The sequence below is a fragment of the Benincasa hispida genome, chromosome 1 (genome assembly GCF_009727055.1).
Source record: "Benincasa hispida cultivar B227 chromosome 1, ASM972705v1, whole genome shotgun sequence".
NCBI classification, from domain to species: Eukaryota; Viridiplantae; Streptophyta; class Magnoliopsida; order Cucurbitales; family Cucurbitaceae; genus Benincasa; species Benincasa hispida.
In genome coordinates, this window is record NC_052349.1 from 94,973,433 (window position 1) to 94,988,935 (window position 15,503).

A 15,503-nucleotide genomic window follows, 5' to 3' on the forward strand; every position below is an offset into this window, starting at 1 on the left:
TGATACACAGTGATAACAATATCTATCACAACTATAATTAAATTTTATGAAATTTTCCTATTTTAAAGTCAGATTAAATAATTTTAAATTTAGATACATCCTTGCTATATCAATTTTTATTTTCCACTAGGTGAACAATAAAAAGATAGACCCAAGTTAACGTTTTTTCCCCCATAACCGTATCTACTATCAGAACCTAGTACAATTTGGAGGCCAAGGTAGATTACAAACATCAAACCTAAATTTTAGTGTTTTTTTTTTCTTTTCACTTTTTAGGTTAAAAACGGGTTTGTTTGATAAGCAAACACGTCTATAAAATTACAGGCAAATTGTAAAAGGAAATAGTTTGTAAATATATATTCAAAATTTCAAAATCTCAACTTTGCTTCTATTTGACATCTTTTTCTCTACAAATTTTCTCCTCTTAATTCCTCTAAAATCTTTCATTGGGTTTCTCTTACTAATATTCTGTCCAAAACATATCAGTAGGTGTGTTGTGACATTTTTTTTTTTTTGGTCACATTTGATTTTGATTTAATTATAATCAAATTTTCTTTTTTTTAAATTTTTTTTTAAACTTTTCCTATATTTGGAAATACTATAATTAATTAATCTTACCTGTTTCAAATCACACCCAAACACATTACTCCATTCCATTCTCAAATAATAACAATAAAATCACCCTAAAATGAGATAACTATGTCCTATAATTAAGTGGCAATACAAAGTAAGATTCAACTAAAGAGACAAACATTTGAATCTTGGTAAATCTCTCTCTTCAAATTGCTGTTGTGAGGGATTGGTATACCATACCACCAAAATGACATAATGCAAATTTATATACTTCTTCAAAAGTTAACTCAGTCCTCTAGATTTGATGGCAGAGGCAAACATGAACTCTCCATTATCTACCAGAATGTAATATACGCGAATTGTTCAATACAAAATTAAGACCACTTTGAATCAAGAAAATATGAAAAGTAGAGGCTAAGACCTCCATATATGGTGATGAAATGTTGCCCCTCAATGGCAAAGAAAGAATTGGAAATACAAATTTCTCTATAGGATGAAATCTACTTTTCTACTCACAGTTGAAGGTTGTTCTTGGTGCACAAGTAACTTCACACTTCGGCCATGCCATGGAATTTTCACCTATTTCGCTTTTCTAACAAAAGCTATCAAAAATCAAATACACTAATTTCTTCCCCTTGGATGTGTAAGAAAGTTTCTAAGATGCTCTCATTAGTACGATAACTGAAGGAAAAATGATTTGAGAATGAAATCAATAACCTTAAGCCTGTAACAATGAATTCCAATTGCCCGTTGTTGACGATAAAAGCAAAGACATTTCTTCCCATTTCATAATCTCTGCACTGATCTCACGAAAATGAGGTAGAAAGAGAGAGAATGAGTCTATTAGAAATTAGAATCTAAAAAGAGTAATTTGAGTAAAAACTACCGAATCATTGTGAAAGAAGTATGTTTTACCAGATGTGTATAAACAGGGATATATTCACATGAATATAATTCAATCATTATATGTTAAGAACACAACAATGATACACAAAACCAAATATGAAAAGCTCGAGATTTGTTTGTTAAGCATAAATCTGAGATGCCCATAGGCTAGACCAGACAGCTAGTTCCTAGATTAATTTTGTAGAAATGTAGGTAACAGCAGCTAGCCAAGGGGTGGAAATCAAGGCCGAGTATGATGACCTCGGCCCAAACCTGAATCTAGAGTTGAAAGGAGGCAGCAATCAAGAAGAGAGTCTTTGATTATGTTTTAGAGTAAAAGAACCAAGAAGGCATAACTGAGAGCTTGGTTTCTGCAGCGAAGGAAAATAAATCGTGGCATATAATTGAAGAAAAAGGAATTGCAAGTCTGATAATGAAGATTAGATAATTACTGAGGGAGATAAAATTAGGGAAGAACCTCAAGAAGCAGATGAAGGGAAAGTGGCAGATATCTCATAATTTGATCATGGGATCAATTAAGATGGAGGGAGTTCGATGATATAATTAAATTTGCCTTCACCCATCAACATAAGCTTTTGGGTCAATCAGTGATTTAAGATGGTATCACAGCAGGTGGTCCAAGGAGGTCCTATGTTCAAGCTCCTGCAATGTTATTTCCTCCCATTTAATATTGATTTTCATTTATTGGGACTTCATATTTCAAGCCCACAAGTGAAAGGGAGTGTTGGATGATATAATTAAATTTGTCTTCACCCTTCAACTTAAGTTTTTTGGTCAATAAGTGATTAGAGAAAATGGTCATTTCAAATGTTGATTGCCAGGTCGTGCAATTTCATCTCTGCTGGCATGGAGGCTAAGCTGTGCATCTGCATACCATGGACAACGAAGTGATGTGGTGTCAGAGCCACCTGTAAAGGAGTAAGGGTTGGTATATAAGGGAGCGATCTTGGAATTGCAAGGACGACCATGGAAGATTTTCAGATGCATAAGCATGAAATGATCATCCACCTTATAAAATGTGAGTCGACTACAAATCAATTGTGAAATTTATTGAGAGCAACTGTCCAGTGATCATTTTGTAGGTACCTCCATCCCAAACAAAGTCTGGTAATCTTTTCTAAGCAACTGACAGTTCTGTAGTGTAAACTAATTTTCTGAAGACAATATTGGAGAAAATCTTGTATTGATCTAAAAGAACTTCTTATAACCTAGGGACCCCTATTTAAAAGCTACAAGCCAGCCTTTGTTTCTTAACTAACCAGTAGCCAGTCTAATGAGCAACTAAGTCCTTTACCTAGGTAAAAAGTTGAAAACAGAAACTGAAGTTTAAACCAGAAAAGAGACCAAAACAAAACAGAGATTACACCAAAACCTACAAACCAAGGTTGTTATAAAGGTAGTAAAGAATTTATATCACTTTGATGGGAGCTCTCATGACAGTAAAGATATAACAAGGAAAGAAAATACAAAACCAAATGAGCAAGGGTCAAGCACCCTCGTCCTGTGCATATCCCACGTGATTTTTTAGCAAAACATACACAAATTATTCAAGGATGTCCATCGTCTAAATTCTAGAACATATGAGGATATCTGACATCTAAATTTCTTGCCATACCATTCGGAGAGTAACAAGGAAACCCATATAAGAGATAATGTAACACTCGGCCCCTTGTTTCAGAATCAGAACCCTGGAAATCAAATTCTTGGGGGTTTGTTTTGGAGTTCTCAAAACCTGGGAATGAGATTACTGTGTTTGGAGATTAGTGTTCTGAAGCATGGAAATTAGATTATTGTGTACAGGCAACAGTGTTCTAAAGCTTGGGAATTAAATTACTGTGTTTAGGGTTCAGTGTTCCGAACCCTGCGTTTGCACAATTTTTTTCCCATTTTTTCCTTGAACTATTTTGTTCTCTTAGTTTCTTAGTGGGTGTTCTGTGAAGTGTAGAGCATCGATCAATTTTTCTTGGGACTTTTGAATGAAGTATTTAATTTATGTTATAGTCTAAGAATAAGAAAATTTCCAACAATCAAAACATTGCCTACCATAAATAAAAAGGATAACATATCACGGCAATGCCTACCATAATAAAAAGGAAAACGTAACATGGCAATGCTTGCGGTCATGAGCTTGAACATGATTAAAAGTCTAGAAGTAAGATACAAAAATATGAACAAACATTAAAATAATAATAATGATAATAATAATAATAATAAATAACATGACATAATATAACATGGCAATCAATGTCCACATAAACTTGTCACCAAAAAGGTCGAGCAAAATTCAGTGAAGCAGAGTGCAGAAATAGGAGGCTAAATCCTAATATAGAAAATAAATTCACTTTAAAGGTCATTCATAGAAACATATATTTATCAAATAAGACAGAGATAGCATTCTATTCAAATAGATGTCTAATCTTGAAGTTTTGTTATTTATAGGAAAAAAAAATTGAGTTTGTACTTGGAAATATTGTGATAATCAAGCAAACACATCTATCAAGAGGAAATATAATTTTGTAAGTACTAACTATAACAAGTTAACAAGTTTACTGAAGTATATATTTCCTAAAGTAAAAAAACAATTTTGTAATATCAAACAATTCTTTTCATTGGGTTTGTAAGGCTTTTCCTAATTTAGGGTTTCAACTACCATGTATTATAAAAATAGAAACTTGGCTTTATGATGGCGAGTGGCAAGCAACTGCCCATGGGGTTGTGTTTGCAACCCCATAATTTTTCTGAAGTAAAAAACAATTTTGTAATATCAAAACAATTCTTTTCATTTCGTATGGCTTTTCCTAATTTAGGGTTTCAACTATCATGTATTTAAAAAATAGAAACTTGGTATTTTACTTATGGTGGTGAGTGGCAAGCAACTGCCCATACAACCCCATAGCTTTGTTTTTCTTTTTTTTGCAACTCCAAGATATTGATTACTATTAAATGATATATAATCAAAGCTACCTTCACCCATCAGCTTAAGCTTTTGGGTCAATCAGTGATTTAAGATAGTATCAAAACAGGTGGTCCAAGGAAGTTTTGTGTTCAAGCCCCTGCAATGGTATTTCTTCCCCTATTAATATTGATTTTTACTTGTTGGGCATTCTCCATCTCAAGCCACAACTGAGGAGGATTGTTAAATGATATATAATTAAATCTACCTTCACCTATCAGCTTAAACTTTTGGATCAATCGATGGTTAGAATTACATTGGCTAAACATGGTTTTGAGAAACCCAAAACCACACCACCCAACCCAAAACAGGGGCAAGCGACCCCCTATTCATCACTGAAAGTACAAAGAGAGGTATGGGATGCCGAGAGAGAGAGCGAGAGAGAGAAGTACATTGTATCGAAGCCCAACAAGTCCTCTTCAAAGAGGCCAATGATTTGAGTGGATTGAAATCTGGCTTTCTATTTTTCACCCTCTCAAACATATGAGAGGAAATGAATAATTAGAACTTATTCGATTACATCATGTTCTATAATAATATTGTCCATAAATATAAAGAATTAACATGTGATCTGTATTTTATTGTCCAAAGGGTGTTATAAATGCAGAGATTGAGAGTCAATTGTAACGTTACCAATAAAGAATCTGAAGCAGAGGCAGTCGCATAAACTTCAGTTTGAATCTTTGAACTGCCGATGCATTTTTCAACTGTTTCATAACAGCTATTATAATTTTGTTGCTTCGTATAAATGGTGCAGCTCTAGTCCTCATAACGAGATCGGAGGCTCCTTTTCTTGATTACCTGACACAAAAAGGGGCAAGTTTCAAAGTACTTCGATAATAACTTTAACTCATAAAAACATTAACAATAATGCCACACGAGCAATATAAAATATCCTCCTAGTCATTCAATTCATTGTGATCACTGATCACCAAAAAAATCCCCAACTGGCAATGAGAAAAAAGAAGAATATTATAACATTCAGAAATATTATATAGTTTTAAAATATTAATTAAAAAAAAAAAGAACATGACTGTTGTGCTAAACTTGTCCGTAATAAAAATTCTTTCTGGACCTATCACTAAGTAATTAAAGATAATTGGGTCAATGGACGTTCATGTAGCATGTTGCATCTAAATTTAATATAAGCAACCAATCGAGATAATTGATTCAGTTTATGAATGGAGAAATGGCATTTTTCCCTTCAAGATAAAAAAAGGGTTGACAGCAATTGGTGCGTTAAAAAAAATACGGCAAGATTAAGATTATTAAAAAAAAAAAAAAAAAAAAAAAAAAAAAAAAAAAAAAAACCTTAACCCTGCATCTCACCTTGGAAAAATATTTCTTCCGCAATTTGATTGCTGTACGTATACATCTTTTGACACTAATCTTCAGCATCTTATCATTAAAAATCTGTCAAAAGATAATTGTCATTGCCTGCTGTAGACATAAAATAGCACACGCCTATATTGTGCTCTTCCACAGCCCAACCCACCCCCAAAAAAGAGTGAGAAAGGAAGATAGAACAGAACTTGACAAAAGTAGTGTAACAACTAGCAACTTAGAATAATTAAAAGATTGTTGTTCCACGGACAAGTAAACTTTTCATGATCAAACACATAAACAAACACAAATACACACAAATACACATGAGAAATAAGAATCTAAATTCATAGGGTACTTGTATTTTACGATATTTGATCAAACACATGTAAACATACACAATGCACAAAAACACAAATAAGAATCCCAATTATAGGTAAATTGGGATAATTCATTTTAACCAACGATAAACAAGATTAATATGAAACTACCCCAAGATTATCATGCTCTTAATACTCTTGCTCATTGTAACCAGAACTCTAAATAAATAGAAGAAATAACTGGAAATCCAACTTCACACCTGATGTAACCTAAGTAGCCTCAAGGATTAATCCTCCAAGAATCAAGATGATAAAGCTTTTATTAGAATGAATAATGTGTTCCATACAAGAAGAGAATGTTCCTATTTATAGAGTTTTATTACAAATGGGGAAAAAAATGGCATTAATCTAGAATATTGCTTAATTACCCAATTAAGCCTTATTCTTCTTACATCATTTTACCCCTCCAAAAAGAAAACTCGTCCGCAAATTTAAAAAGGAAAAAAAATGATGAAGCAAACAAGGAATGATATAAACTTATCCAATGGAATATGACCAAACCAACCTCCTACATTTTGAACAAAAATATTATGATCAAAGGGATAAATTTGAGACAAAAAATCCAATATTGCCACCAAAAGATGAACTTCTCCATCAGTCACAAACTCAAAAAGATGTTTCCTTCAAGTTCATTCAAAACCATATTCAAATGACCAATCACTAAAAAACCACCTTCCAAAGGGAATCGTTCAAGAATCACGTCTTCTTTATCATTTGCTTCAAGTTCTTCAACAGTTTGGTGATCTATTTCCAACGCAATCAACGTGTCGTTCTTGCTCGATTCTTGCTCAGTGTTCGGTACCTCTTTTCCATCTTCTTCGTTGGATTTTTCTTCTTCACTTGAGACAATTTCCGAATTAACATCTTCAAATTCTTCCTTTTCTTCTTCTTCAACTTCGTTCGTATGATTTTTGTCCCAATCACCTCCGTTAACTACATGGGCCTCAACAAGATTTTTCCCAATTTTATCTTCAAGGTTTTCTATTTGAAAATTTTCCAATTGTGATTCTTTTGTTTTTTTCTTCCTTATATGAAATTAATATATTCTTAAACTCTTGCAAATAAATTGATAAATGATCAATATGTTGAGTCATTTTTTCCAATGAACATTGGATTTCTTTTGCTGTTTTCTATATTTTGTCCAATGCTATGGGATCAAAATAGTCATTGTGCTGGATTCTTGGATATGTTTCAATCTCATAGTGGGTATAGAACTTATCCATTGATTTTCTTGAATCAACCTTTCTTGATCGTGTTTCATAACCAAAAGAATGATTTCAAGTCTTGAACATTCTTCTTGTAAAATCGATTCTTGATGATTCTTTAATTCATCTAACTTCCGATCTTTACGTTGATTTCTTGAAAAATGGGTTTCATTGGATCGTTGAGCTCTTTTTCGATATTGTCACCTTCTTATTCCCTCCCAAACTGACTTAAAACGTCTTCAAAGTCATTAGATCACTAGAATCAAATTTCCAACGTGGATAATGATAGGTTCTTTGAGAAAATCGAGCATGGACAAAATTAGTATATTGAAATTCTTCTTCTGAATCACTTGAGTTAGAATCCCAGCATTGTTTTTTGAAGTAAAATTGATTTTCTTGCATATAACAACTACTGGTCTTTTTTTTGGACATCTTCTTTGATCGACAATAATCCATTCTTACAAAATCTTGAAAAATCTTTGATTTCTTCTTTCTTTCTTGGAATTTCAAGGGTTTCCCATAATTAGATGTGGATTGTTCGACAACGAGCACAACACACAAAGCTCCTTCTTGTGATCGGCATCACCAAGAGTTTCCCGGACTTCCACCAACGACAGTCAACATTGGCTCAGACGGACTCTGATACCAAATTGATGTAGCCTAAGTAGCCTCAAGGATTAATCCTCCAAGAATCAAGATGGTAAATCTTTTATTAGAATGAATAATGTGTTTCATACCAAAGGGGAATGTTCCTATTTATAGAGTTAAACAAGTTGGAGTAAAAAGGAAATTAACCTAGAATATTGCCTAATTATTCAATTAACCCCTATTCTTCTTACATCAACACCAATTGGATATCGGTGAACCTTCCCCATTTAGAGAAGAAAGCCTTTTTCCAAGTAGCCAAATGTTTTTAATCCAGAAGGAGCCCAAGATACAAGGAAGGGAATTGACCCACGTCACAACCAACCAAAGGGGGCCATGGACTCAACTTAGAAGAATAGTAGTTAAGAACAAAAATAGAACACCCCCTTCCTCTTGTTAATTTTAGGACCAAAGATCGCTTTAAAAAAATATCAAAAAAAAATTTGTTGAGACTTGAAAGGAATTTTCCTCTCTGCAAAAAAAAGAAAAGAAAAAAAGGTATCATAACAAACTAAAGGCAAACTAAAGGCGATGCAAGCTGCCGTACTGCTTCCCCACCTTGAAACCTTCAACCACTCCTTTCTTTAACGCCAAGTGACACCATCCTACTCAAAACGTCCACCACTAGGATGAAAGGAAGGGGAACCCCTTGCAAAAAATCCCTTGAAGCAAAGATCTTACCTCATGGCTTCCAATTGAATAACGGTTGAGAAATTAGTCCATCCTAATACAATTCCAAATACAAAATCTCCACTCAAAACCAAACCCCTTCTTCCCCAACACATTATCTAAGAAACTCCCGTCCACATGACCATACTCTTGATCACGTTCTCCTCTTACTCTCCCCATTTGAGGCTTATTTCTCCTAGGAATATAATAAATTGCCTTTGTCCCTTGTAATTACTTCTTTCCTCCAAGGGGATTTCTCTACTGTGAGAAAACGTTGCACAGCCAACATCCGACATTGTGGGTTGGGCATGAACCTTGCCTTCTTTTTTGGTTCCTTGCTGTCTTCCTCAACCTCATAGTCACTAATCTCAATGATCTTGATCTCAGGGTTTGCTCCTCTTTGTGTTGAAGGTTTGCCTGAACAAAAGGTTCTCCAAGGTTCATCCAGTCTTTCATGGGATAAGGTCTTTCCACACGCATTCCCATCTCATTGTGGTTTGTTAGAGATCATTGCTCCAACGCAACACTATTCTCTAATAGCATTTGCACATTCACTACACCTCCTTCATGTAGCTACATCCCCTTCTCCAACCTTTTTTTTTTTGGTAAAAGAAACATTTCATTGATGAATGAAATTAAGGGAGAACCCCAAACACCTAAAGGTGATTACAAAAGAGTCTCAATTATTGACTAAAAAGGATAAGCTAAAATGAGAGAGGATGCTTTGTTTTACACCATGAAAAAGCAGTAGACAAAAACGAACTCGATAAAACAAACAAAAAGAGAAAAAGTCATGAAAAATCCTTCTATTCCTTACATCCCATAAACTCCAAAAGAAAGCACGAATCAGAGCCAAATCATCTTATTTGTATCACCAAAAGGGTGACCCAACAACAATGATGCCAAGATGTCATAGATGGTATTTTGACATGTAAAAGACCAACAAAAGCCCGCAAAACAATATCCCAGAAGCTGGTAGCATAAGAGCAATGCAAGAATAGCTCCAAATGGAATTGATTAAAAAGGAATCCACTGTTGACAGTTGTGTTTCTCGTAGGAGAACCATACCAGAATATGATAAACCAAGGTACATTTCCTCCAAGAATTAAGGCCCTTACATTCCAAGTTAGGAACTTCATTGGTGAACCCTCCCGAATAGCCAAGGTGGCTGATTTGTCATAGTGGATTGATGTGTATAACCTTGTAATTCTCGGTGAAGCATTGGTTTTTTGCCTGCAATAGTTTGCAATTTTTGGGTCTTAGAGGGAGGAGGGTTGACTGGAATTTCCATAACAAAAATGGCCATGTTTAGTCAATAAGGAACCTAAATCCCGATAAGACCAAGGAAGACCACTTGTTCCTATTCTTACTCACACAATTTTAGGTCCACGTTTTTAACCCAACTTGTTGGAGTTGCCTAACCAATTTTGACCTCGGTTAACAAATATGTGTCCTCACTTTAAAGGGGAGTGGCTTGTGGAGCAAGTCCTTTCTTTTTCTCTTCACAAGTGTGTTCTTTGGAGTCTTGTGCAGCCCCCTATCCACATTACAGCATCAAAATGCCACGGAGAAAGAATGTGTGCCCTTTCTACGCACATCCACACACTGACAGCCTACATACGTCTGTTCCATACATGATGCCTGCCTGCCTGTGGGCACATGCTCCCCAGCATGATGGCATGTCCTGCATGGGTGCGTGCCCACCTATACACATATTAAGGGCATCCAACGTCTAATTAAAGAAAAATAAATGCAGAGAACACAAAACAGTCAAGAGCCAAATCAGAAAAGTGTCCTATATGTTCTGAACAATGTCTGATAGAACTGTATTAGGGAATAGAGCTTAAACTGATATTTCATTGATGATATGGAAGAAAGAATTGGTAATATTTACCAGAATCAATTAGCATAAAATATATTCAAAAGCATATACCTTTATCAGATCATCAATAGAACGTGTTTCTCTAATTATCTTTTGGCGATTCATTATAAGGATTGCTGCAACACAATAAACAGGAAGCTCGTCATCACCCTGCTTAGTTGATGATATTACAGTGCACTTCTTCATAGGATCATTCCTTGAACAAAGATTCCTTGTCAAGCCACAAAAAGCATGAGCAGATGTTGACTTCATTCCAGCATTGTCACATGAAGAACGTTCCAAATTTCCATTAGTTGATTGTAAGGTGTCTTTCATGTTAATGTGACTATTCTCCATGTCTCCTTCATTTGTTTCCACTTCCGAGCCTCTTGGAAGTTGTAATGTCAATGCTTCTAGACAACTACCCTCTAAACTGTAAACTCTTGATTCATCAAAATCAGCAGCCCACATCATCTGAATGAAGGACAATAAGCTGTTAGGATTGAAACAGTATTTCTTAAATTACTAATTGACCCAAAAGCTTAAGTTAGTAGATGAAGGCAAACTTAATTATATATCATCTAGCACTCCCCTCACTTGTGGACTTGAAATATAAAGAAGACCCAACAAGTAGAAATCAAATTAATTGGGGAGGAAACAACATTGCAGGGACTTGAACACAAAACTCCGTTGGACCACCTGCTCTGATACCATCTTAAATCACCAATTGACCCAAAAACTTAAGTGAGTGGGAAAAGGCAAATTTAATTATATATATCATCTAACAATATTATATTTTCATTTCAGGTCAGCCATGAATAACAAGCAATTGCCCAATGTTACATCAATTTTAGATATATAAAAAAGAACCCAATTACAAATTCAATCACTATGGTGTATTTTAACTTAAAGTGAGAGTTTGAGAGAATGTATTATTTATCATTCATCAAATATCAAAGAGAAGTTATTATCCACAAGAAAAGATTGAAATATCCATCAATATGTCGATATATCAATATAGATATCAATATTTTAACCATTAAGGAAATCTAGAAGTCCAAAGAAAGTCAATGTTCTATTGTGTATCGTTCACTAAATATTTATGTATGCATATACTTTAGGAAGTATGAACACACTGAAAAATGGATGTTAGCGTTAATTCCTATACAAATAGAGCAGTAAATAATAAACAAAGGAAAAGAAGACTGAACTCATTGAATTTCCCATTACCGCCAAAAGCCACCAGTTGAAATTTGTGGCACCAGTTGGAATTTGCAGGGGAATGAAGCTTGAGGTTTACGTCTTTCAAGCCTAAAGCATTAGTAGATAGGCTTATACCTCCATCTTCAGAGGCTTACGCCTCTTTTAATGTGGCACAGGTGTAAGCAAGGCACCTTAGAGCCACCTCACCTCAAGGCTTACGCCTTAAATGATTTTTATAACATCAGTAACGATATCCAAAATAACCACCACGGGTTGGTTTGATCTAATGGTCAATAATGAAGAATGTAAACTGTTGGATTTTCTTTATATTTTTCTTAATATTAGTTGTCTTATTTGTAATATTTTCCTTATTAGTAGATATTTTAGCCTTATTGGCAGATAATTTTTTCCTTATTGGTATGGATGGTCTTCCTTGAATGCAAGAATGCCTTGTATTTGATTCAAAATATTGAAGAAATAAAATAATTTTATTTCCTCTCAAAATTCAAGTTGGAGCAAAGATAACAATGAATTCAAAAAAACTAACCCATGTTCTCCTATTTTCCTTGTTTTGGGTCATAAAATAAACGGGCACAAATGATCATAACCACTAACTTGTTATACCATATATCGCACCCAAACAAGAGAAAGGCTAGAGATAACAAAGACAGTTTCCATTTTGTTTTGGACGAGAAGCTGCATAAGCGTGAGAAGATGTAGATGAGCTTGTCTATCGTAATTAAGTATTAGTACAAGTACTTGGTATAGCAGATAGTCTCCCAAATATATCTGTGCTACAAATGCAAAGCAGAGTTGAGCATACAGCACGCAAAACTTATTCATTACATAACAAAGGAAATATGAACTAGAAGAGTTTATTACTTATGCTATAAAATCAGAACATATCCCTCCATAAGCTGCCCATATGCTAGAAAACAACGTAATGATTCCTATTTGCTGAACGTGGAGTGAAAAAGAGCACTAACCTCCCACATACAAAGTGCCTCATTAAATGATAACTCCCGACGAAAAAGTACCAAAAGCATCGGAAATGCAAAATGTAGGCTCTCAGCACCTACATGTGACAGGTGAGTGAAGATTTCCTTGTCAGTAAGTTCCAAAATTTTCCACAATGCTTCCAACTGTTTCATCACCCGAGTTGGGCCTTCCATTTGAAAATTCTCACGCTGGAAGATCGCAACAGCATGAATGTCAGAGGGGGAGATAATAAGAAAATCCAGCCCAAGATATTTCCAACATTACTCAAGTACCATTCTCCTTAAGAGCATCTCGAAGCACCAAAATGCATCAGCATTATCCTCAAATAGAACAACAAAAGGAGACAGCAAGTCACTCATTCCTGAAATCATAATTGATAATACCATATATTGCAGCAAATTATATTAGTAGAAAACATGGATGAGGAAACTGATACAAAAATAAAACAATTCACAACCTTGACAATAACCAGTTGCAGGATCAACCCATGCATAAACTGCAAGGATATCTGACATCCTAGCTAAGTTTCTTGTATCCTCATAGAACTCAAGATGACTATCTGTTCGAACCACATCTACCACTGGACAAAAAATACAAGTCCAAGAAGTCAAGACTATCAAGAAAAATTAGATCTGTACATCAAAACATAGACCCAGATCTGCTCTTTACTGATATTTACCTATTCGGTGCAGGGTCCAAAGCCATTCAGATACTCTGTCTTCACTGACAGCATTATTACGGTAGACTGTTGCATTTAAGTATTTCGTTTCTGGTACAGTTGGCTTCTTGTTATTGCACAAGCTATTCTGCTGAAATTCTGGATCACTTGAATCAAGATGTATTATTTCAGTTTCAGAGCTAATGGGATGAGAAACATTGTTAGAGGACGAGGCAGTTGATTCAATAACTAAATCTTCATTGTTATTTATCTGAAAACTGTGCATGCTGCCATCTTCAAATCTCAGTTCACGTTGAGTTGAAAGTTTGGCATTATGAAGGAAATATTTGTTCTTATCTTTGTTGTCCTTAAACAAGTCAATGACTGGTAGAGGAGGAAAATCATAATCATTTTCTGTAACAATTGCTGATCCATCTGCTTCACTCCCAGGTTTTAGGGAATAACAATTGCAAGGACCAGAAATAGGGACACAACAGGTAGATCCATCTGCCACACTATCTGTACTTTCCCTAATGCTTGCAAGTTCTGCTGAATCACTCGAGCTTTCCCTTCGGCATGTGTATGATTTATCTATACAATTATTATTCCTACAAAAAGAATCTTCTACTGTATTAGTATTATGAACGGAAACTTCTCTACTTTCACTCTCAGCTTCCCTTGGTCCATCTTTAGATGACGTCCTCATATCCATAACTTTAGAACCCACAGGGTAGGCAAGAGAACCAGTTCCTATGCTAGAATGTATCATCCGACACTCCTCTATCAGGTCCTTGTAACGTTCCCTGCATGAAAAGTTTGTCTTTTCATTTGTAAGCGAACCATGAACCAGTACAATTCCACATCTTCAAGTACTATGAAGAAAATTCAAACAAAAAAGGGATAATATTCAGTTCAGAAATAAGAAAGGTCTATAGCCGCTGGCAAACAAGAAACAAGAAGATAACAAGAGAGAGGGAAGAACAAAAGAGAAAAAGAAGGATCCTCTAATAAGAACTTATTGTGTAGGTCATCTTTTCAGTTAGAACTCTGTTTAGAACATCATTCACTTTCTCAGTTCCTCTCGGTGCATTCTATCTAAATCTTTCTTAGCTATGATTCACCATTTTAAATAAGAAAATTTTCATCCATATAATTATTTTTGGGTAAGAAACTACGTATACAATGGCATAAAAAAAACCAAACTCAATAAAACAAAAGAAAAAGAAAAAGCAAGAGGTCCAACACTAACTATAGTAACGGACCCCAATCCAAAAGAACAAGACCGAGCGCTACCATTTAATTACAAAAATATTTTGTCTTCGACACCCAAAGAGACATGGAACCTAACAAGGGATCAAACATCCAAAAGGTTTAGAAACCAACACCGGTGAAGTGGTGTTATATCTAGCCGCCTCCCAGAACATCCTTACCTAATCTCTCAACCACTATAAGAATTCTATAATTCCCCTCACTCCAAATGCCTAGTGGGGTCAAGACTCCAAAAGTGAATATCCCACTACCTCAGACCCAAAGTTAAACCCCTCAAATCTAATATAAGAAGGATGTGACATCTTCCATTTCCCTATCAGATAAAGAGTGACGGATACCAGGTGAAAGAGAAGGAGATCTCCACAAAAGCCCAAGAAATCAGTCAGAAAACAATTCTCATGGAAGACAAAGGATATAAACGAGAAACCCCACCTATATTAACTTCAACTAGTGCATCAAAGCTAGAAGCTCTTTTAGAGTTTGAGTTTACTTTCGATTCATTCATTAATTTTTTTAATAAAAAAAGGACTTCTCATTGATAAAATGACAAGAGACTAATGCTAAAAAGTATACCACACCAGAAAATATAGGAGAGTAATGAGATAATAGAGACAATACAAAACTTAAACAAAGAAAATAAACACATTCAAATGCAAGCAAATGTCTTGAATAGAATAATTCGCATAAGGCTTCAATGAAGAACGCCAAGAAGAGTCTAAAAGACGAGTAGAACCCAGAAGATATCCATCAAAATGGAATGCCTTGAAAAATCTTCTTGAATGCACTGTGGGCCAAACTCAAGGGGCCAAACAGAAGGAGAAATCCAAATACTAATGCTTAGAAGCAGGGGAATGAAGCA

General features: G+C 35.0%; 1 protein-coding gene across 9 annotated transcripts in view; it reads right to left on the reverse strand.

Moving 5' to 3' along the window:
- Nucleotides 1-873: 873 nt before the first annotated feature.
- The window catches only part of LOC120075279 (small G protein signaling modulator 1), a 38,283-nt gene continuing 23,653 nt past the window's right edge, over nt 874-15,503 (reverse strand). For 8 of the 9 annotated variants that reach the window (XM_039028557.1, XM_039028537.1, XM_039028519.1 and 5 more), the window contains 8 exons: nt 13,397-14,178; nt 13,175-13,297; nt 12,990-13,078; nt 12,705-12,905; nt 10,588-10,989; nt 5,762-5,845; nt 5,066-5,233; nt 874-1,373 (listed from right to left, as the gene is read on the reverse strand). In XM_039028557.1, the coding sequence (XP_038884485.1) occupies nt 5,192-5,233; nt 5,762-5,845; nt 10,588-10,989; nt 12,705-12,905; nt 12,990-13,078; nt 13,175-13,297; nt 13,397-14,178 (1,723 nt within the window). In that variant the 3' untranslated portion in view covers nt 874-1,373; nt 5,066-5,191. The other variant, XM_039028512.1, reaches the window with a different exon arrangement.